The 24682-nt window shown below is 39.0% G+C and overlaps 1 protein-coding gene across 4 annotated transcripts in view; it reads left to right on the forward strand.

The window, feature by feature from the left end:
* The window catches only part of LOC144452638 (anoctamin-4-like), a 169739-nt gene that overhangs the window by 124448 nt on the left and 20609 nt on the right, over positions 1–24682 (forward strand). For all 4 annotated transcript variants that reach the window (XM_078143766.1, XM_078143767.1, XM_078143768.1 and 1 more), the window contains 9 exons: positions 1330–1392; positions 10910–10984; positions 11780–11944; positions 13709–13745; positions 14240–14351; positions 17805–17859; positions 18045–18142; positions 21066–21205; positions 21500–21652. In XM_078143766.1, coding sequence (XP_077999892.1) covers positions 1330–1392; positions 10910–10984; positions 11780–11944; positions 13709–13745; positions 14240–14351; positions 17805–17859; positions 18045–18142; positions 21066–21205; positions 21500–21652 — 898 coding nt within the window. The remainder of the gene's footprint in view (positions 1–1329; positions 1393–10909; positions 10985–11779; positions 11945–13708; positions 13746–14239; positions 14352–17804; positions 17860–18044; positions 18143–21065; positions 21206–21499; positions 21653–24682) is intronic.

Consider the following 24682-nt stretch of genomic DNA (forward strand, 5'->3'; position numbering starts at 1 on the left):
CTGAAACTAAGAATCAAATGTCTATAGTCAGCCTGAAAGTGAGAATCAAATGTCTATAGTCAGCCTGAAAATGAGAATCAAATGTCTATAGTCAGCCTGAAAGTGAGAATCAAATGTCTATAGTCAGCCTGAAACTAAGAATCAAATGTCTATAGTCAACCTGAAAGTGAGAATCAAATGTCTACAGTCAGCCTGAAAGTGAGAATCAAATGTCTAAAGTCAGCCTGAAACTAAGAATCAAATGTCTATAGTCAGCCTGAAAGTGAGAATCAAATGACTGAAAAGAATGTATGTAAATTTGCCTTGCAACAAGACCACACCCATAGCAACAGCCAAATGATCGCGTATATCGCAAAGATAGCAACATGGTTGGATAGGCAACTGGATTCAGCGATGAACACCTATACCTAGCATCTACTAGCATATGGATAAACATTTTTAAATACTGCACAGTTGTGCTACAGCGCCATTGGTGGTATTTTTATAGGCATGGCAAAGTGTCTGTCTGTCTGTCGGTGTGTGTGTGTGTGTGTGTGTATGTGTGTGTGTGTGTGTGTGTGTGTGTGTGTGTGTGTGTGTAAACAACTTAAAGTCAACTGCTGGACCGATTGCTTTGATATTTGGTGGTCATGTAACTTCTGGTGTCTAGTTGGGAATTGTTCAAATGAAAATGATTGCATCAGAGATGTAGGTTTTGGGTCAAAAAATGTGATTTTTGGTCAAAAAAAATAAACTCCAAAATACTGGGCAGATTGGCATGAAATTTGATGGGGCATTCTTAGATGTAGGTAAATTAAGATTGTTCATGACATGATGATTCCTTTTGGTAATTAAATAAGGGCTAAAAATGTGTCTTTTTGGTCAACAAGCTATATTTCCAAAACTACTCAGCAGATTGGGCTGAAATTTAACAGAGATGCATGTGTTGGTGTATAGAGGAAGAAATATTAAGCATATAATGATCTTATCAGTAATATGCAAATTAGGTGTAAAAATGGGAATTTTGGTCAAAAGTTTCTCTCAAAAAGTACTTGGTCAGTGAGACTGAAACTTGGTGAGATGTTTCTAGGACTCAGGAGTATTATTCTGCAGATTTTCTCTAAATTATTTTGACACAATTGGCCCTAGCAACCATGACCACGCCCTTAGCAACAACCTAAAGGCAGTATATTTTGCTCAAATAACATCAACGCTCACAGTGATCTGACAAACAACAGATGATATCCGGTAATAAACACCAAATAGAATATCTTGATTTTACTTAGAATGTGACAAAGTTGCTTAATGGTGGGTATATGTTTGACTTGTTTGATTCATTTCATTTTGCAGGAAAATTGCCGTCCAGAATTTGAGGCTAAAGCTCCGGACACCAGAGTCAACCCAGTAACTAAGGTAGGGAATATAGTCAACCCAGTAACTAAGGTAGGGAATATAGTCAACCCAGTAACTAAGGTAGGGAATATAGTCAACCCAGTAACTAAGGTAGGCAATGTAGTCAACCCAGTAACTAAGGTAGGGAATATAGTCAACCCAGTAACTAAGGTAGGCAATGTAGTCAACCCAGTAACTAAGGTAGGGAATGTAGTCAACCCAGTAACTAAGGTAGGGAATGTAGTCAACCCAGTAACTTAGGTAGGGAATATAGTCAACCCAGTAACTAAGGTAGGCAATGTAGTCAACCCAGTAACTAAGGTAGGGAATGTAGTCAACCCAGTAACTAAGGTAGGGAATGTAGTCAACCCAGTAACTTAGGTAGGGAATGTAGTCAACCCAGTAACTAAGGTAGGCAATGTAGTCAACCCAGTAACTAAGGTAGGGAATGTAGTCAAACCAGTAACTAAGGTAGGGAATGTAGTCAACCCAGTAACTAAGGTAGGGAATATAGTCAACCCAGTAACTTAGGTAGGGAATATAGTCAACCCAGTAACTTAGGTAGGGAATGTAGTCAACCCAGTAACTTAGGTAGGGAATATAGTCAACCCAGTAACTAAGGTAGGGAATGTAGTCAACCCAGTAACTTAGGTAGGGAATATAGTCAACCCAGTAACTTAGGTAGGGAATATAGTCAACCCAGTAACTAAGGTAGGGAATGTAGTCAACCCAGTAACTTAGGTAGGGAATGTAGTCAACCCAGTAACTTAGGTAGGGAATATAGTCAACCCAGTAACTAAGGTAGGGAATGTAGTCAACCCAGTAACTTAGGTAGGGAATATAGTCAACCCAGTAACTTAGGTAGGGAATATAGTCAACCCAGTAACTAAGGTAGGGAATGTAGTCAACCCAGTAACTTAGGTAGGGAATATAGTCAACCCAGTAACTTAGGTAGGGAATGTAGTCAACCCAGTAACTAAGGTAGGGAATGTAGTCAACCCAGTAACTAAGGTAGGGAATGTAGTCAACCCAATAACTAAGGTAGGGAATGTAGTCAACCCAGTAACTAAGGTAGGTAATGTAGTCAACCCAGTAACTAAGGTAGGGAATGTAGTCAACCCAGTAACTAAGGTAGGGAATATAGTCAACCCAGTAACTAAGGTAGGGAATGTAGTCAACCCAGTAACTAAGGTAGGCAATGTAGTCAACCCAGTAACTAAGGTAGGGAATGTAGTCAACCCAGTAACTAAGGTAGGCAATGTAGTCAACCCAGTAACTAAGGTAGGGAATGTAGTCAACCCAGTAACTAAGGTAGGCAATGTAGTCAACCCAGTAACTAAGGTAGGGAATATAGTCAACCCAGTAACTTAGGTAGGGAATGTAGTCAACCCAGTAACTAAAGTAGGGAATATAGTCAACCCAGTAACTAAGGTAGGGAATGTAGTCAACCCAGTAACTAAGGTAGGGAATGTAGTCAACCCAGTAACTAAGGTAGGGAATATAGTCAACCCAGTAACTTAGGTAGGGAATGTAGTCAACCCAGTAACTAAGGTAGGGAATGTAGTCAACCCAGTAACTAAGGTAGGGAATGTAGTCAACCCAGTAACTAAGGTAGGGAATATAGTCAACCCAGTAACTAAGATAGGGAATATAGTCAACCCAGTAACTAAGGTAGGTAATGTAGTCAACCCAGTAACTAAGGTAGGTAATGTAGTCAACCCAGTAACTTAGGTAGGGAATGTAGTCAACCCAGTAACTAAGGTAGGGAATGTAGTCAACTCAGTAACTAAGGTAGGGAATGTAGTCAACTCAGTAACTAAGGTTGGGAATGTAGTCAACCCAGTAACTAAGGTAGGGAATGTAGTCAACCCAGTAACTAAGGTAGGGAATGTAGTCAACCCAGTAACTAAGGTAGGGAATATAGTCAACCCAGTAACTAAGGTAGGGAATATAGTCAACCCAGTAACTAAGGTAGGGAATATAGTCAACCCAGTAACTAAGATAGGGAATATAGTCAACCCAGTAACTAAGGTAGGTAATGTAGTCAACCCAGTAACTAAGGTAGGTAATGTAGTCAACCCAGTAACTTAGGTAGGGAATGTAGTCAATCCAGTAACTTAGGTAGGGAATGTAGTCAACCCAGTAACTAAGGTAGGGAATGTAGTCAACCCAGTAACTAAGGTAGGGAATGTAGTCAACCCAGTAACTAAGGTAGGGAATATAGTCAACCCAGTAACTAAGATAGGGAATATAGTCAACCCAGTAACTAAGGTAGGTAATGTAGTCAACCCAGTAACTAAGGTAGGTAATGTAGTCAACCCAGTAACTTAGGTAGGGAATGTAGTCAACCCAGTAACTAAGGTAGGGAATGTAGTCAACCCAGTAACTAAGGTAGGGAATGTAGTCAACCCAGTAACTAAGGTAGGGAATGTAGTCAACTCAGTAACTAAGGTAGGGAATGTAGTCAACTCAGTAACTAAGGTTGGGAATGTAGTCAACCCAGTAACTAAGGTAGGGAATGTAGTCAACCCAGTAACTAAGGTAGGGAATGTAGTCAACCCAGTAACTAAGGTAGGGAATATAGTCAACCCAGTAACTAAGGTAGGGAATATAGTCAACCCAGTAACTAAGGTAGGGAATATAGTCAACCCAGTAACTAAGATAGGGAATATAGTCAACCCAGTAACTAAGGTAGGTAATGTAGTCAACCCAGTAACTAAGGTAGGTAATGTAGTCAACCCAGTAACTTAGGTAGGGAATGTAGTCAATCCAGTAACTTAGGTAGGGAATGTAGTCAACCCAGTAACTAAGGTAGGGAATGTAGTCAACCCAGTAACTAAGGTAGGGAATGTAGTCAACCCAGTAACTAAGGTAGGGAATATAGTCAACCCAGTAACTAAGATAGGGAATATAGTCAACCCAGTAACTAAGGTAGGTAATGTAGTCAACCCAGTAACTAAGGTAGGTAATGTAGTCAACCCAGTAACTTAGGTAGGGAATGTAGTCAACCCAGTAACTAAGGTAGGGAATGTAGTCAACCCAGTAACTAAGGTAGGGAATGTAGTCAACCCAGTAACTAAGGTAGGGAATATAGTCAACCCAGTAACTAAGATAGGGAATATAGTCAACCCAGTAACTAAGGTAGGGAATGTAGTCAACCCAGTAACTAAGGTTGGGAATATAGTCAACCCAGTAACTAAGATAGGGAATATAGTCAACCCAGTAACTAAGGTAGGCAATGTAGTCAACCCAGTAACTAAGGTAGGGAATGTAGTCAACCCAGTAACTAAGGTAGGGAATGTAGTCAACCCAGTAACTTAGGTAGGGAATGTAGTCAACCCAGTAACTAAGGTAGGGAATGTAGTCAACCCAGTAACTAAGGTAGGCAATGTAGTCAACCCAGTAACTAAGGTAGGGAATGTAGTCAACCCAGTAACTAAGGTAGGGAATGTAGTCAACCCAGTAACTAAGGTAGGGAATGTAGTCAACCCAGTAACTAAGGTAGGGAATGTAGTCAACCCAGTAACTTAGGTAGGGAATGTAGTCAACCCAGTAACTAAGGTAGGCAATGTAGTCAACCCAGTAACTAAGGTAGGCAATGTAGTCAACCCAGTAACTAAGGTAGGGAATGTAGTCAACCCAGTAACTAAGGTAGGGAATATAGTCAACCCAGTAACTAAGGTAGGCAATGTAGTCAACCCAGTAACTAAGGTAGGGAATGTAGTCAACCCAGTAACTAAGGTAGGGAATATAGTCAACCCAGTAACTAAGGTAGGGAATGTAGTCAACCCAGTAACTAAGGTAGGGAATATAGTCAACCCAGTAACTAAGGTAGGGAATGTAGTCAACCCAGTAACTAAGGTAGGGAATGTAGTCAACCCAGTAACTAAGGTAGGCAATGTAGTCAACCCAGTAACTAAGGTTGGGAATATAGTCAACCCAGTAACTAAGGTAGGGAATATAGTCAACCCAGTAACTAAGGTAGGGAATGTAGTCAACCCAGTAACTAAGGTAGGCAATGTAGTCAACCCAGTAACTAAGGTAGGCAATGTAGTCAACCCAGTAACTAAGGTAGGTAATGTAGTCAACCCAGTAACTTAGGTAGGGAATGTAGTCAACCCAGTAACTAAGGTAGGGAATGTAGTCAAACCAGTAACTAAGGTAGGGAATGTAGTCAACCCAGTAACTTAGGTAGGGAATGTAGTCAACCCAGTAACTTAGGTAGGGAATATAGTCAATCCAGTAACTTAGGTAGGGAATATAGTCAACCCAGTAACTAAGGTAGGGAATGTAGTCAACCCAGTAACTTAGGTAGGGAATATAGTCAACCCAGTAACTAAGGTAGGCAATGTAGTCAACCCAGTAACTAAGGTAGGGAATATAGTCAACCCAGTAACTAAGGTAGGGAATGTAGTCAACCCAGTAACTAAGGTAGGGAATATAGTCAATCCAGTAACTAAGGTAGGGAATGTAGTCAACCCAGTAACTAAGGTAGGGAATGTAGTCAACCCAGTAACTAAGGTAGGGAATATAGTCAATCCAGTAACTAAGGCAGGGAATGTAGTCAACCCAGTAACTTAGGTAGGGAATATAGTCAATCCAGTAACTAAGGTAGGGAATATAGTCAACCCAGTAACTTAGGTAGGGAATATAGTCAACCCAGTAACTAAGGTAGGCAATGTAGTCAACCCAGTAACTTAGGTAGGGAATATAGTCAATCCAGTAACTTAGGTAGGGAATGTAGTCAACCCAGTAACTAAGGTAGGGAATATAGTCAACCCAGTAACTAAGGTAGGGAATGTAGTCAACCCAGTAACTAAGGTAGGGAATGTAGTCAACCCAGTAACTAAGGTAGGGAATGTAGTCAACCCAGTAACTAAGGTAGGGAATATAGTCAACCCAGTAACTAAGGTAGGTAATGTAGTCAACCCAGTAACTAAGGTAGGGAATGTAGTCAATCCAGTAACTAAGGTAGGGAATATAGTCAATCCAGTAACTAAGGTAGGGAATGTAGTCAACCCAGTAACTAAGGTAGGGAATGTAGTCAACCCAGTAACTAAGGTAGGGAATGTAGTCAACCCAGTAACTAAGGTAGGGAATGTAGTCAACCCAGTCACTAAGGTAGGGAATGTAGTCAACCCAGTAACTAAGGCAGGGAATGTAGTCAACCCAGTAACTAAGATAGGGAATATAGTCAACCCAGTAACTAAGATAGGGAATATAGTCAATCCAGTAACTTAGGTAGGGAATGTAGTCAAACCAGTAACTAAGGTAGGGAATGTAGTCAACCCAGTAACTAAGGTAGGGAATGTAGTCAACCCAGTAACTAAGGTAGGCAATGTAGTCAACCCAGTAACTAAGGTAGGGAATATAGTCAACCCAGTAACTAAGGTAGGGAATGTAGTCAACCCAGTAACTAAGGTAGGGAATGTAGTCAACCCAGTAACTAAGGTAGGGAATGTAGTCAACCCAGTAACTAAGGTAGGCAATGTAGTCAACCCAGTAACTAAGGTAGGGAATGTAGTCAACCCAGTAACTAAGGTAGGCAATGTAGTCAACCCAGTAACTAAGGTAGGGAATGTAGTCAACCCAGTAACTAAGGTAGGGGATGTAGTCAACCCAGTAACTAAGGTAGGCAATATAGTCAATCCAGTAACTAAGGTAGGGAATGTAGTCAACCCAGTAACTAAGGTAGGGAATGTAGTCAACCCAGTAACTAAGGTAGGGAATGTAGTCAACCCAGTAACTTAGGTAGGGAATGTAGTCAACCCAGTAACTAAGGTAGGGAATGTAGTCAACCCAGTAACTAAGGTAGGGAATGTAGTCAACCCAGTAACTAAGGTAGGGAATATAGTCAACCCAGTAACTAAGGTAGGGAATATAGTCAACCCAGTAACTAAGGTAGGGAATGTAGTCAACCCAGTAACTAAGGTAGGGAATGTAGTCAACCCAGTAACTAAGGTTGGGAATATAGTCAACCCAGTAACTAAGGTAGGGAATATAGTCAACCCAGTAACTAAGGTAGGGAATGTAGTCAACCCAGTAACTAAGGTAGGGAATGTAGTCAACCCAGTAACTAAGGTAGGGAATGTAGTCAACCCAGTAACTTAGGTAGGGAATATAGTCAATCCAGTAACTAAGGTAGGGAATATAGTCAACCCAGTAACTAAGGTAGGCAATGTAGTCAACCCAGTAACTAAGGTAGGGAATGTAGTCAACCCAGTAACTAAGGTAGGGAATGTAGTCAACCCAGTAACTAAGGTAGGGAATATAGTCAACCCAGTAACTTAGGTAGGGAATATAGTCAACCCAGTAACTTAGGTAGGGAATGTAGTCAACCCAGTAACTAAGGTAGGGAATGTAGTCAACCCAGTAACTAAGGTAGGGAATGTAGTCAACCCAGTAACTAAGGTAGGCAATATAGTCAACCCAGTAACTAAGGTAGGGAATGTAGTCAACCCAGTAACTAAGGTAGGCAATGTAGTCAACCCAGTAACTAAGGTAGGGAATGTAGTCAACCCAGTAACTAAGGTAGGGAATGTAGTCAACCCAGTAACTAAGGTAGGCAATATAGTCAATCCAGTAACTAAGGTAGGGAATGTAGTCAACCCAGTAACTAAGGTAGGGAATGTAGTCAACCCAGTAACTAAGGTAGGGAATGTAGTCAACCCAGTAACTTAGGTAGGGAATGTAGTCAACCCAGTAACTAAGGTAGGGAATGTAGTCAACCCAGTAACTAAGGTAGGGAATGTAGTCAACCCAGTAACTAAGGTAGGGAATATAGTCAACCCAGTAACTAAGGTAGGGAATATAGTCAACCCAGTAACTAAGGTAGGGAATGTAGTCAACCCAGTAACTAAGGTAGGGAATGTAGTCAACCCAGTAACTAAGGTTGGGAATATAGTCAACCCAGTAACTAAGGTAGGGAATATAGTCAACCCAGTAACTAAGGTAGGGAATGTAGTCAACCCAGTAACTAAGGTAGGGAATGTAGTCAACCCAGTAACTAAGGTAGGGAATGTAGTCAACCCAGTAACTTAGGTAGGGAATATAGTCAATCCAGTAACTAAGGTAGGGAATATAGTCAACCCAGTAACTAAGGTAGGCAATGTAGTCAACCCAGTAACTAAGGTAGGGAATGTAGTCAACCCAGTAACTAAGGTAGGGAATGTAGTCAACCCAGTAACTAAGGTAGGGAATATAGTCAACCCAGTAACTTAGGTAGGGAATATAGTCAACCCAGTAACTTAGGTAGGGAATATAGTCAACCCAGTAACTTAGGTAGGGAATGTAGTCAACCCAGTAACTAAGGTAGGGAATATAGTCAATCCAGTAACTAAGGTAGGGAATATAGTCAATCCAGTAACTAAGGTAGGGAATATAGTCAATCCAGTAACTAAGGTAGGGAATGTAGTCAATCCAGTAACTAAGGTAGGGAATATAGTCAATCCAGTAACTAAGGTAGGGAATGTAGTCAACCCAGTAACTAAGGTAGGGAATATAGTCAACCCAGTAACTTAGGTAGGGAATATAGTCAACCCAGTAACTTAGGTAGGGAATATAGTCAACCCAGTAACTTAGGTAGGGAATGTAGTCAACACAGTAACTAAGGTAGGGAATGTAGTCAACCCAGTAACTAAGGTAGGGAATGTAGTCAACCCAGTAACTAAGGTAGGGAATATAGTCAATCCAGTAACTAAGGTAGGGAATATAGTCAACCCAGTAACTAAGGTAGGGAATATAGTCAACCCAGTAACTAAGGTAGGGAATATAGTCAACCCAGTAACTAAGGTAGGGAATGTAGTCAACCCAGTAACTAAGGTAGGGAATGTAGTCAGCCCGGTAACTAAGGCAGCGAATGTAGTCAACCCAGTAACTTAGGTAGGGAATATAGTCAACCCAGTAACTAAGGTAGGGAATATAGTCAACCCAGTAACTAAGGTAGGGAATATAGTCAACCCAGTAACTAAGGTAGGGAATGTAGTCAACCCAGTAACTAAGGTAGGCAATGTAGTCAACCCAGTAACTAAGGTAGGCAATGTAGTCAATCCAGTAACTAAGGTAGGGAATGTAGTCAACCCAGTAACTAAGGTAGGGAATATAGTCAACCCAGTAACTAAGGTAGGGAATATAGTCAACCCAGTAACTAAGGTAGGGAATATAGTCAACCCAGTAACTAAGGTAGGCAATGTAGTCAACCCAGTAACTAAGGTAGGGAATATAGTCAACCCAGTAACTAAGGTAGGGAATGTAGTCAACCCAGTAACTAAGATAGGGAATATAGTCAACCCAGTAACTAAGGTAGGGAATATAGTCAACCCAGTAACTTAGGTAGGGAATGTAGTCAACCCAGTAACTTAGGTAGGGAATATAGTCAACCCAGTAACTTAGGTAGGGAATGTAGTCAACCCAGTAACTTAGGTAGGGAATATAGTCAACCCAGTAACTTAGGTAGGGAATGTAGTCAACCCAGTAACTTAGGTAGGGATTGGTATGATTATTAACTAGTAGGCATATATCTACTGCAATTTGAATTGTCTATCAGTGTGTAATTTTAATACTTCTTGAAATAGATAGATATTGGTCTATTTCTATTGCTTACATTGGCTTTATATGTGAAATGTTTAATTGTTATGTAAATCTTATGTATCTTGTATGTTGATAAAGTCTGATCTGAGTGAGAGTTTCTACCAGTATGTATTATGCATGCAATTACCATGTACACTATCTTGATATGAATGTCATAGTTTGGAATGCATAATGTCATTTTCTTTTGATCCATTCAGTTTAATTTAACTACTCTCTCAATGTATTATAACATAATAATTTGGATTTCTTGGTATGTGTAAATTAAGTTCTGTGATGAATGGATGTTTATGTTTCTGTTTTTAAGTTCACTGGATACTTTGTTGGCAAAATGTCTTGAAATGCATGGCTCTGTCTATTACATTTAAATTACTAATACGGTAACAGCTTTTCCTTTTTCTATCTGTCTGTCTTGTCTCTGATACTTTGCATTTCTTGTAGGAAGATGAGCCGTATGTTAGTCTAAGAGATCGCTTCCCTCGCGTTGCTATGGGAGTTGTTATTATATTGTTTATGGTGAGCCAATCATGTGACTAGCCTGTCTTTGTGTATACATATATAGTAGTACTGTACAAACTAAAGTCAAAACACATTGGCTGCATAATGTAATCTTACTATTTTGTCAAAATCAAGCTATATGACAATTTAGAGTTTCAGTGTTTGTTTTCACTGCACATCAATTTATGATTATGTAGAGAGGACCATAGGATAAACAAAGGGAGAAGGACATCCACTGGGAAACCCAGAGGGCGCCAATTCACCCTGGTGAGAAAACTTGTTGGCACATCATGAGAATTATGCCTGTAAAACATGAAATAGAAATGGAAGTACTACTAAATAATGATATACATGAGGACAAGCACTAAGATATGAAGTGTTATCATGAATTCATTCATATATCATAATCACAATTGTATCATCTCCCCTCTGCATCTCATCACCATGACAACAGTTAGAAGAGAAATGGATATATGGGTACAAGAGATACCCTAGGATTGTTGCAGCAGTAACTGGTATACTGTTTATGGTAAGTCTTCTATTCATTGTTGCCATAGTAACTGGTATACTGTTTATGGTACGCCTTCTATTCATTTCAAAATCACTCTGAGACTCATGTATATAATACATGACAGAACTCTATGATGTGGTAGTGCAACGTGTGGCATACTCAGTGGTTCTCTGCAGTTGTATTGTTACAAGCTTAGCGAGTGAAAGCTCTGCAGATGACACTGTAACCTCAAGTGTAAATACTCCAGAGTACCCACACTGACACTCACATACAGATGACACTGTAAGCACAAGTGTAAATACTCCAGAGTACCCACACTGACACTCACATACACATCATTAGATTGTTATTACTACATTATGGGATTTCATGTAAAGGAATGATTGTGTACTCATTTGCATATCATTTGCATACATATATACAAATTGTTTGTCGGTATTGTACTGCAATACTGCTACCACTAGTATGTGCATGCACCAGCGCAAGCAATCAAAGGTAAATCATTTTATTTAATGTTTAGATCTTATTCCCAAATATTTTATCTTCTTTCAGCCTTGAAAATACGTGATCTAAAGAGACCTTGTCACTACAAGTCACTAGAGAGTAGTGACAAACCTTTAGGTCCTGGTATTTTCAAGCCCCCCCCCCCCCCCCCCCATGTATTTTGTTAGGATACCAAACTTACTACAAGGTATCAAAAGTGATACAAATTTCCCAGATTTCCCCCTCTGTTACTTCAAAATTTCCAAAACCTTTACAAAAAAATGGAATAGTGATGCTCCCTTAAGTGAATGGTATTTTGTGTGATTACAGATAGCCCTTGTATTGGCCTGTGTCTTTGGTGTTATTGTCTACCGTATTGCTGTTTCTGCTGCTATCGCTGCAACAGGCAATGACTTTGCTAGTAGTTACTCATCTTTGATCACAACATGTACAGCATCAGTGATCAACTTGACACTTATTCTGATACTCAACAGGGTAAGTATTCCAATATCTCAGAATACCATGTCAGTAAGTATTCCAATATCTCAGTATACCATGTCAGTAAGTATTCCAGTAAGCTATCTCAGTATACCATGTCAGTAAGTATCCCAGTAAGCTGTCTCAGTATACCATGTCAGTAAGTATTCCAGTAAGCTATCTCACTATACCATGTCAGTAAGTATTCCAGTAAGCTATCTCAGTATACCATGTCAGTAAGTATTCCAATAAGCTGTCTCAGTATACCATGTCAGTAAGTATTCTAATAAGCTATCTCACTATACCATGTCAGTAAGTATTCCAGTAAGCTATCTCAGTATACCATGTCAGTAAGTATCCCAGTAAGCTATCTCAGTATACCATGTCAGTAAGTATTCCAGTAAGCTATCTCACTATACCATGTCAGTAAGTATTCCAGTAAGCTATCTCAGTATACCATGTCAGTAAGTATTCCAGTAAGCTATCTCAGTATACCATGTCAGTAAGTATTCCAGTAAGCTATCTCAGTATACCATGTCAGTAAGTATTCCAGTAAGCTATCTCAGTATACCATGTCAGTAAGTATTCCAGTAAGCTATCTCAGTATACCATGTCAGTAAGTATTCCAGTAAGCTATCTCAGTATACCATGTCAGTAAGTATTCCAGTAAGCTATCTCAGTATACCATGTCAGTAAGTATTCCAGTAAGCTATCTCAGTATACGATGTCAGTAAGTATTCCAGTAAGCTATCTCACTATACCATGTCAGTAAGTATTCCAGTAAGCTATCTCAGTATACCATGTCAGTAAGTATCCCAGTAAGCTATCTCACTATACCATGTCAGTAAGTATCCCAGTAAGCTGTCTCAGTATACCATGTCAGTAAGTATTCCAGTAAGCTATCTCAGTATACCATGTCAGTAAGTATTCCAGTAAGCTATCTCAGTATACCATGTCAGTAAGTATTCCAGTAAGCTATCTCAGTATACCATGTCAGTAAGTATTCCAGTAAGCTATCTCAGTATACCATGTCAGTAAGTATTCCAGTAAGCTATCTCAGTATACCATGTCAGTAAGTATTCCAGTAAGCTATCTCAGTATACCATGTCAGTACGTATTCCAGTAAGCTATCTCAGTATACCATGTCAGTACGTATTCCAGTAAGCTATCTCAGTATACCATGTCAGTAAGTATTCCAGTAAGCTGTCTCAGTATACCATGTCAGTAAGTATTCCAATAAGCTATCTCACTATACCATGTCAGTAAGTATTCCAGTAAGCTATCTCACTATACCATGTCAGTAAGTATTCCAGTAAGCTATCTCACTATACCATGTCAGTAAGTATTCCAGTAAGCTATCTCAGTATACCATGTCAGTAAGTATCCCAGTAAGCTATCTCAGTATACCATGTCAGTAAGTATCCCAGTAAGCTATCTCACTATACCATGTCAGTAAGTATTCCAGTAAGCTATCTCAGTATACCATGTCAGTAAGTATTCCAGTAAGCTATCTCAGTATACCATGTCAGTAAGTATTCCAGTAAGCTATCTCAGTATACCATGTCAGTAAGTATTCCAGTAAGCTATCTCAGTATACCATGTCAGTAAGTATTCCAGTAAGCTATCTCAGTATACCATGTCAGTAAGTATTCCAGTAAGCTATCTCAGTATACTATACATGTAGCTGTTTATTTACAGTTTTAACTTCGATGTCACTTAATTTTGTTATTTTGAGGGCTAAAGACCTAAAACTCATGTTGTCTACATTTTATGTTATGACAGATTTATGAGAAGGTAGCCATATGGTTAACTGACCTAGGTAAGTTTACAATCAAACACATTTTTAGTTCCCAATGGGCAAATCCCAAGAGGGACTACTATGTTTGAGTCTGTCCATGCCTGTCTGTGTGTGTGCATGTGCTTTCACATGTATGTGTGTGTGCTTGCATGTATGCGCGTGCATGTGCGTGCGTGTGTGTGTGTGTGTGTGTGTGTGTGTGTGTGTGTGTGTGTGTGTGTGTGTGTGTGTGTGTGTGTGTGTGTGTCCATTTGTTCACCAGCATCTTTGAAATGCATGAGCTGATTTTAACCAAACTTGGCACAAATGTCTATATACTATAGTGAGATATGCATGTCACTTTGAGCTCAGCTATAGACTCACTTCAGAAGTGGTTCAAACGAAAAATGTTAACAGTAATTTCATGAGATTATTAAATAACTGATTGGTATATAGAGTGAGAATTGAGAATTTATTGGAAGAGTTCTATCAATGTCTCAAACATTCAATAATGACTGTTTTTATGACTCATTTAGAAATGCACCGAACTGAAACCATGTGGGAAGACAGCTTTACCTTCAAGATGTATCTATTTAGTTTTGTCAACTACTATAGTTCCATCTTTTATATTGCATTCTTCAAGGGCTCGTAAGTACATCATAATATCATATTAGAAAAAAAGTGCTAACAGTAAATTTGTGTGTGTGTGTGTTTGGGGGGGGGGGGTTGTACTACCATCAGATTTGTGTTAAGGAGGGGGATGGGGTTGCACTACCATCAGATTTGTGTATAGGAGGGGGATGGGGTTGCACTACCATCAGATTTGTGTTTAAGAGGGTGATGGGGTTGCACTACCATCAGATTTGTGTATAGGAGGGGGATGGGGTTGCACTACCGTCAGATTTGTGTATGGGAGGGGGATGGGGTTGCACTACCATCATATTTCACTGCCTGACTAAAACACCTGATTGCCAGACTAGGTCATATGACTGCCAGACTAGGTCATGTGACTACCAGACTAGGTCATATGACTACCAGACTAGGTCATGTGACTACCAGACTAGGTCATATGACTACCAGACTAAAACACCCGATTGCCAGACTAGGTCATATGACTGCCAGACTAGGTCATATGACTACCAGACTAGGTCATGTGACTACCAGACTAGGTCATATGACTACCAGACTAGAACACATGATTGCCAGACTAGGTCATATGACTACCAGACTAGGTCATATGACTACCAGACTAAGTCATATAACTGCCAGACTAGAACACATGGTTGCCAGACTAGGTCATGTGACTACCAGACTAAAACACCCGATTGCCAGACTAGGTCATATGACTACCAGACTAGGTCATTTGACTACCAGACTAGGTCATGTGACTACCAGACTAGGTCATATGACTACCAGACTAGAACACATGATTGCCAGACTAGGTCATGTGACTACCAGACTAGGTCATATGACTACCAGACTAAAACACCTGATTGCCAGACTAGGTCATATGACTGCCAGACTAGGTCATATGACTACCAGACTAGGTCATGTGACTACCAGACTAAGTCATATAACTGCCAGACTAGAACACATGGTTGCCAGACTAGGTCATATGACTACCAGACTAAAACACCCGATTGCCAGACTAGGTCATATGACTACCAGACTAGGTCATTTGACTACCAGACTAGGTCATATGACTACCAAACTAAAACACCTGATTGCCAGACTAGGTCATATGACTACCAGACTAGGTCATATGACTACCAGACTAGGTCATATGACTACCAAACTAAAACACCTGATTGCCAGACTAGGTCATATGACTACCAGACTAGGTCATTTGACTACTAGACTAGGTCATATGACTACCAGACTAAAACACCTGATTGCCAGACTAGGTCATATGACTACCAGACTAAAACACCTGATTGCCAGACTAGGTCATATGACTACCAGACTAAAACACCTGATTGCCAGACTAGGTCATATGACTACCAGACTAAAACACCTGATTGCCAGACTAGGTCATATGACTGCCAGACTAAAACACCTGATTGCCAGACTAGGTCATATGACTACCAGACTAGGTCATGTGACTACCAGACTAGGTCATATGACTACCAGACTAGGTCATTTGACTACCAGACTAGGTCATATGACTACCAGACTAAAACACCTGATTACCAGACTAGGTCATATGACTACCAGACTAGGTCATATGACTACCATACTAAAACACCTGATTGCCAGACTAGGTCATTTGACTACCAGACTAGGTCATATGACTACCAGACTAAAACACCCGATTGCCAGACTAGGTCATATGACTACCAGACTAGGTCATATGACCACCAGACTAAAACACCTGATTGCCAGACTAGGTCATATGACTACCAGACTAAAACACCTGATTGCCAGACTAGGTCATATGACTACCAGACTAAAACACCTGATTGCCAGACTAGGTCATATGACTGCCAGACTAGGTCATATGACTACCAGACTACGTCATATGACTACCAGACTAAAACACCTGATTGCCAGACTAGGTCATATGACTACCAGACTAGGTCATATGACTACCAGACTAAAACACCTGATTGCCAGACTAGGTCATATGACTACCAGACTAGGTCATATGACTACCAGACTAGGTCATTTGACTACCAGACTAGGTCATTTGACTACCAGACTAAAACACCCGATTGCCAGACTAGGTCATATGACTGCCAGACTAAAACACATGATTGCCAGACTAAGTCATATAACTGCCAGACTAGAACACATGATTGCCAAACTAGGTCACATGACTACCAGACTAGGTCATGTGACTACCAGACTAGGTCATGTGACTACCAGACTAGGTCATATGACTACATAACTATGTCATATGACTGCTAGACTAGGTCATATGACTACCAGACTAGGTCATGTGACTACCAGACTAAAAACATATGACTGCCAGACTAGGTCATGTGACTACCAGACTAGGTCATTTGACTACCAGACTAGGTCATATGACTGCCAATTGTCAGGACTTGTCATGTGTATTCCTTTGACTGTAAGAAATTAGTTTGGAAGATAATAATAAGTATTAAATTCATAAAATTCTGAAAATCACATGTTTTGGAAGTGTGATTTAATCACTTTTTTCCAGAACAAGAACGAGATGGCAATGAGAAGCTTTTTCTTGTCATCTTATTCTGTAAATGCTGTTTAATCTATCTAATTTCGGAGAGAGAATACAGTCTAGTCATATTACAAAATACAAGAAAACTTTATCATCTCTCCTAAGAGAAATTATGGTAAAGGTAAACTTGTTGTTGTATGTGATTGTTGCCTTGGTTACTAGATATAGTCAATGATTTATTGATATCACTTTTATCACCAATGAACACAGTACAGGATATGATAGAAGACTTGTTTTATAGGCTTAAAGTACACATTACCCAGATTTGCAAATAGCTGTATGCCCAGAAATCTCACAGATCACATCAAAGCCACTGTCAATATAGGGCTGTATGCCCAGAAATCTCACAGATCACATCAAAGCCACTGTCAATATAGGGCTGTATGCCCAGAAATCTCACAGATCACATCAAAGCCACTGTCAATATAGGGCTGTATGCCCAGAAATCTCACAGATCACATCAAAGCCACTGTCAATATAGGGGTGTATGCCCAGAAATCTCACAGATCACATCAAAGCCACTGTCAATATAGGGGTGTATGCCCAGAAATCTCACAGATCACATCAAAGCCACTGTCAATATAGGGGTGTATGCCCAGAAATCTCACAGGTCACATCAAAGCCACTGTCAATATAGGGGTGTATGCCCAGAAATCTCACAGGTCACATCAAAGCCACTGTCAATATAGGGGTGTATGCCCAGAAATCTCACAGGTCACATCAAAGCCACTGTCAATATAGGGGTGTATGCCCAGAAATCTCACAGGTCACATCAAAGCCACTGTCAATATAGGGGTGTATGCCCAGAAATCTCACAGGTCACATCAAAGCCACTGTCAATATAGGGGTGTATGCCCAGAAATCTCACAGGTCAACTAAGTGAAATATTTTGATTTTTGTTGTAGTGGTGGTGGTCATCCCGGAGACTATCAAACGATCTTTGGACTACGTGTTGAAGAGGTAAGGTCAAAGGTCAACATTTCTCTACAGTGTCTAAATCACCTTGTGATAAAAGTGATTGTGTAACTCATTGGACATAAAATCAACCTCCCCAAGCTACTGAACAATTGTATTTGTATCAGTGGGAATAATATCTTTTAATGTTGAGTTGGAAAAGTGTTGAAAATATTTGCTTTACATTGTAGTGTGACCCTGGTGGCTGCCTACCTGAATTGTGTCTACAACTTGGTATTATTATGGTTGGCAAACAGGCCTACAATAATTGCCTGGAAATCATTTTACCGTAAGTACTATAAAGTATCACTTTATGTTAATTAGTTGTCTTGGTAACATCATGAAAAATATGAGTGACATAAGGGGCCTTGTCATTTTGAGTTGAAGATGAGTTTTGACCCCAGTGGTGGTAGTCCCAGATGAAGCAGGTACGCATGTTTGTTAGAAATTTAATGGAAAAGGGGGTGTTTTTCGTTGGCCATGTAGGTCAGTGTAATTGTAAAAAATGGGTACTTTCTCAGATCACCCTCTGAGAATAGGGGTAGGATATCCTTTTTCTAATCTTGGAATAAACTTCTCGACGAAGGCCAGGGGACAAAGGTCCCAGTGTCCTTGAAGATAAAACCGCCTGGATTTCGAAAATAAGGGGGTGTTTTTTACATTGATTTTCTCCCATATTCACTAAAAAGAGGGGGTGTTATTCATTGAAATATTCCCGGAAAAAGGGGTACATTTGAGATTTCACTAACGAGCATAGGTACCCACCCATCCAGGGACTGCCACCGCCGGGGTCTTGACAAAATGTGAAACTATTAGTCTGAGAGTAATACACATACAGGTACTTAATGGTCAGTTAAACGTGGAAACATTGGTAACTGATATTGTACTCCACATCTATTGTCATGAGGTAGAGTAACAAGAGTATCAATCCTATATTTTCTGTTTGATTGTGTGTGGCTAGTGCATTATGGAAAATATGAGTAACCTAAGGGGCCTTGTCACAAGTCATTAGGATTGTAATGACAAGGCCCCTTAGGTCATGAGTGCTTTCTAGCTAGTAATTGACAATAATTGATGACACATTGGATGTTGAAACCAGGACAACAGCATTGATAATAATTGACAACACATTGGATTTTGAAACCATGACTACAGCACTGACAATAATTAAATGATACAATGGGTAAAGTCTTCATATAGGATTATGTAAATGAGAAAATTCGAGACATTTTTCAAATACAATACTAGTAAAAGGAATATTTGATGACAATGATATTGATATTATGGAAGACATACTGTCAAATATAATGTGATACTAAGTCATAACATTTACTCTCATCTATTCACATGTATCTGTATTACAGTCTGGACATTCGTCTGCGCAGCGTATCTGTGCATATTTATCGTGCATTAATGTTGAAATCCTACTTTGGTCTAGATATTCATAGAATTTGATGCTTTTATAAAGTTTGAATCTTTAAATACAACATGACAAACATTATTATGAATAAGGCTGTCCAAGAAGTGGAAATTCCTGTAGATGTTCCAAAAGAAGTACAATATTTTTATCGATTGATCACAGACTGAATTGTGACTTATCAAAGTGACATAGTTTCGACACAAAAATATACATTAAGTGAAATGTTCTTTTATGAAAAACATATTTACACATAAACAAGCAACATGAAAATCACATATCTGGAAAATACATGGGCCAAGTTTGTATGTTATTTTTAAAACATTGTATAGAAATTATAATTCCTAGCTGATCAAATGATGACTAAAACTGAATTATCAAAAATGAAATTGCCTTGAAATTTTGTCATTTTACATCATCAGCAAAATTAAAGACTATGGCCAAATTTTGTGAATTTTCATACAGTTATTAACTGTGAGGTGATTATTAGCACGATATCTTTTCATAACATTTTACTTGCATACAGACGGAAAACGAGCCAGTAAAACCTACAGTAGTCGAGAGAACATAGCACTAAATTTCTAAACACAAACTAGGTTACATGTTCAGAGATATAGTTGAGTATCATTGCATGGACAGATTTTACATAGCAGGGCTTCATCTGTGTAGAATTTAATAACAAATCAAATGATGCATATGATATGTTTACTCCGTGCGCCTTTCTCTTAGCCCAGGCCATTTTACGAGAGGTATGTTTTCTTCACAGAAATGACACTGAGAAATCTTGAAATGAACATCAATCAAACAAAACGGTATTATGAAAACTGGCCAGATCTGGTAGGGGTGTGTGGCCAATGCTGTCAACCCCAGACCCAATTTTGGACCAATTTTGACCCAAAACCAATACCAACTAGACCAACTTTTTAGAAGACCCCATTTTAGACAAATGTTGAACGCAGGATGCAATTTTGCGCATGCGCAGTTAACGTAACAATGCATTATGGGGCAATATCTCGAACCAAGCGTTTCTGGGGGTGTGCATGCTATCTTAACCAGTGAATTAGCAGGGGAAAATCCTGAACTCATCGAGAATTTATTAAGGAGATCCTTCCAGGACCCATTTTAGGGTTCTAGGACAAATGCCCCCCGGACAAACGCCCCCCGGTAGGATTGTCATTGCCTACTGATAGAGATCCAAAAAATCCAGACTTTGGGAATACACTTAAAATATGGTTTTATCACTTTTATTGTATAACTGACGAATAGAAAATGGGCTATTCCCCTCAAAAAGTCAAGCACATGACAATTCTCGAAATTGGCAACAATTTGTGTAGAACTCTGGAATCTGATTGCATAAATATTAAGTGATAAAACCGTATTTTTAGTTTTAAGTACATCGCCTGAAATCACGTCTTTCAATCACACTGTAGTAGAAATGCTAAGTAACCCTAAAAATAACATGCCTTTCTTGGTTGAATTGTGAGCCATAGTCCTACCGTAGGCATTTGTCCAGGGGGCGTTTGTCCTGTTACCCATTTTTAATAGACCTAACAAAATAAAAACTTGTGAAATGTGGACCCCATTTTAGACTCATTAGCTCTCAAAAGACAGTACCCATGTTAGACCAAAGAGTGAAAAACCCTACCCCAAAGGGCGGCACGTATATGTATACCCAATAGGTGGGAGTACCCCCCCCCCCCCCACCCCCAGGTAATCTGCATGTAAGACTGAAGTTAGCAACAGATTGACATTGGTCTGTGGCATTCATGTACATGTTTGATGTGATATTATTCAGGATGTTGTTGAATTGGTGGAGTTCACGTGATGCTAAGAAAAGACGGAAACAACTTGGTGATGAATATACTAGGTGGGAACAAGATTATGACCTTCGACCTCCAGACAGACATGGACTCTTCAGTGAATATTTGGAAATGGGTAGGTCAAAGGTCAACTATGACGAGAGCTTTTATATTGTAATCAGCTGAATACAATAATTCAGACAGTGTTCTCTGACTCCACTGCACTGTCTTTCAAAGTCAGTGTATTTATTGGCATATATAATAATTCTATATTTTAATATTTAAGGAAGTGATACAGAATCTAGTGAAAACACATGTAATACACTGATATGAGACTGTGTCTTTTAAATTGACTGATTCCATACACAATCTAACAACAAAATCAATTCAACAGCATAATTAATTAATTTGATCTTTTCTTGTTTTTCAGTTCTTCAATTTGGCTTTGTGACACTGTTTGTGGCAGCATTTTCATTGGCTCCACTCTTTGCATTGCTTAATAATATAATTGAGATTCGTCTAGATGCCTACAAGTTTACTTCACAAATGAGAAGACCCTTAGCAGTTAGAGCACAGGATATTGGTTAGTTTTTTCAACAGTTAGTAAAATTCTCTAGTTTTGCAATAACAGCAACTGGGAAATAAGCAAAGATATATTCAATAGAAATTTGTCAGTTACTTATAAAATGACATTGTATCTGTTAATGAGTAGTCACTATTATCTGTAGGTATTGTAATGGCAAGTTTAAATCTTGAGAGAAAGCTATGTTTTCAATCTGTCACCATATTATAAATGTACTAAGTTGTTACTGGAGTATCATTATTTGATTAGACAACCACAGTATATTTACTGAAAATTTTTAAATACCAATAATTAGACATTGTACATGTTAATCAGTGGTTAATCAGTGGTTGGTATTATACATAAGCAGTATAGAAACAGGTTGAAATTATGATCGCCATTGAGGGTGCTGATTTTTTTATGTGGACCCAAAAATCCATTTATTTGATTTATTGTGTATACAGCTACAAAACATACATGTACAGATGATACAATACATGGTGTACATATTACAAATACAATACATGTACAGATGATACAATACATGGTGTACATATTACAAAACATACATGTACAGATGATACAATACATGGTGTACATATTACAAAACATACATGTACAGATGATACAATACATGGTGTACATATTACAAAACATACATGTACAGATGATACAATACATGGTGTACATATTACAAAACATACATGTACAGATGATACAATACATGGTGTACATATTACAAAACATACATGTACAGATGATACAATACATGGTGTACATATTACAAAACATACATGTACAGATGATACAATACATGGTGTACATATTACAAAACATACATGTACAGATGATACAATACATGGTGTACATATTACAAATAAGTTATTATATCTAACAAAACATACATGTACAGATGATACAATACATGGTGTACATATTACAAATAAGTTATTATATCTAACAAAACATACATGTACAGATGATACAATACATGGTGTACATATTACAAATAAGTTATTATATCTAACAAAACTGTAAAACAGCACTGCACATTTGTCAGGGATTTGTCACTGCACATTTGTCAGGGATTTGTCACTTTACCTTAAGAGATGAAGAGAGTGGCTAATTACAAGTACGTGAGTCTCGTATGTAAACTTGTGATGTAGTTACAGTCCCACTGTTACAGAGATTAAGAGAGTGGCTAATTACAAGTACCTGAGTCTCGTATGTAAACTTGTGATGTAGTTACAGTCCCCAGGTTACAGAGATTAAGAGAGTGGCCAATTACAAGTACGTGAGTCTCGTATGTAAACTTGTGATGTAGTTACAGTCCCCATGTTACAGAGATTAAGAGAGTGGCTAATTACAAGTACGTGAGTCTCGTATGTAAACTTGTGATGTAGTTACAGTCCCCATGTTACAGAGATTAAGAGAGTGGCTAATTACAAGTACCTGAGTCTCGTATGTAAACTTGTGATGTAGTTACAGTCCCCATGTTACAGAGATTAAGAGAGTGGCCAATTACAAGTACGTGAGTCTCGTATGTAAACTTGTGATGTAGTTACAGTCCCCATGTTACAGAGATTAAGAGAGTGGCCAATTACAAGTACGTGAGTCTCGTATGTAAACTTGTGATGTAGTTACAGTCCCCAGGTTACAGAGATTAAGAGAGTGGCTAATTACAAGTACCTGAGTCTCGTATGTAAACTTGTGATGTAGTTACAGTCCCCAGGTTACAGAGATTAAGAGAGTGGCTAATTACAAGTACGTGAGTCTCGTATGTAAACTTGTGATGTAGTTACAGTCCCACTGTTACAGAGATTAAGAGAGTGGCTAATTACAAGTACGTGAGTCTCGTATGTAAACTTGTGATGTAGTTACAGTCCCACTGTTACAGAGATTAAGAGAGTGGCTAATTACAAGTACGTGAGTCTCGTATGTAAACTTGTGATGTAGTTACAGTCCCCATGTTACAGAGATTAAGAGAGTGGCTAATTACAAGTACCTGAGTCTCGTATGTAAACTTGTGATGTAGTTACAGTCCCCATGTTACAGAGATTAAGAGAGTGGCTAATTACAAGTACGTGAGTCTCGTATGTAAACTTGTGATGTAGTTACAGTCCCCAGGTTACAGAGATTAAGAGAGTGGCTAATTACAAGTACGTGAGTCTCGTATGTAAACTTGTGATGTAGTTACAGTCCCCATGTTACAGAGATTAAGAGAGTGGCCAATTACAAGTATGTGAGTCTCGTATGTAAACTTGTGATGTAGTTACAGTCCCACTGTTACAGAGATTAAGAGAGTGGCTAATTACAAGTACCTGAGTCTCGTATGTAAACTTGTGATGTAGTTACAGTCCCACTGTTACAGAGATTAAGAGAGTGGCCAATTACAAGTACCTGAGTCTTGTATGTAAACTTGTGATGTAGTTACAGTCCCACTGTTACAGAGATTAAGAGAGTGGCCAATTACAAGTACCTGAGTCTCGTATGTAAACTTGTGATGTAGTTACAGTCCCCAGGTTACAGAGATTAAGAGAGTGGCTAATTACAAGTACGTGAGTCTCGTATGTAAACTTGTGATGTAGTTACAGTCCCACTGTTACAGAGATTAAGAGAGTGGCCAATTACAAGTACGTGAGTCTCGTATGTAAACTTGTGATGTAGTTACAGTCCCCAGGTTACAGAGATTAAGAGAGTGGCTAATTACAAGTACGTGAGTCTCGTATGTAAACTTGTGATGTAGTTACAGTCCCCATGTTACAGAGATTAAGAGAGTGGCTAATTACAAGTACCTGAGTCTCGTATGTAAACTTGTGATGTAGTTACAGTCCCACTGTTACAGAGATTAAGAGAGTGGCTAATTACAAGTACGTGAGTCTTGTATGTAAACTTGTGATGTAGTTACAGTCCCCAGGTTACAGAGATTAAGAGAGTGGCCAATTACAAGTACCTGAGTCTCGTATGTAAACTTGTGATGTAGTTACAGTCCCACTGTTACAGAGATTAAGAGAGTGGCTAATTACAAGTACGTGAGTCTCGTATGTAAAC

The sequence above is a fragment of the Glandiceps talaboti genome, chromosome 23 (genome assembly GCF_964340395.1).
Source record: "Glandiceps talaboti chromosome 23, keGlaTala1.1, whole genome shotgun sequence".
Classification (NCBI taxonomy): domain Eukaryota; kingdom Metazoa; phylum Hemichordata; class Enteropneusta; family Spengelidae; genus Glandiceps; species Glandiceps talaboti.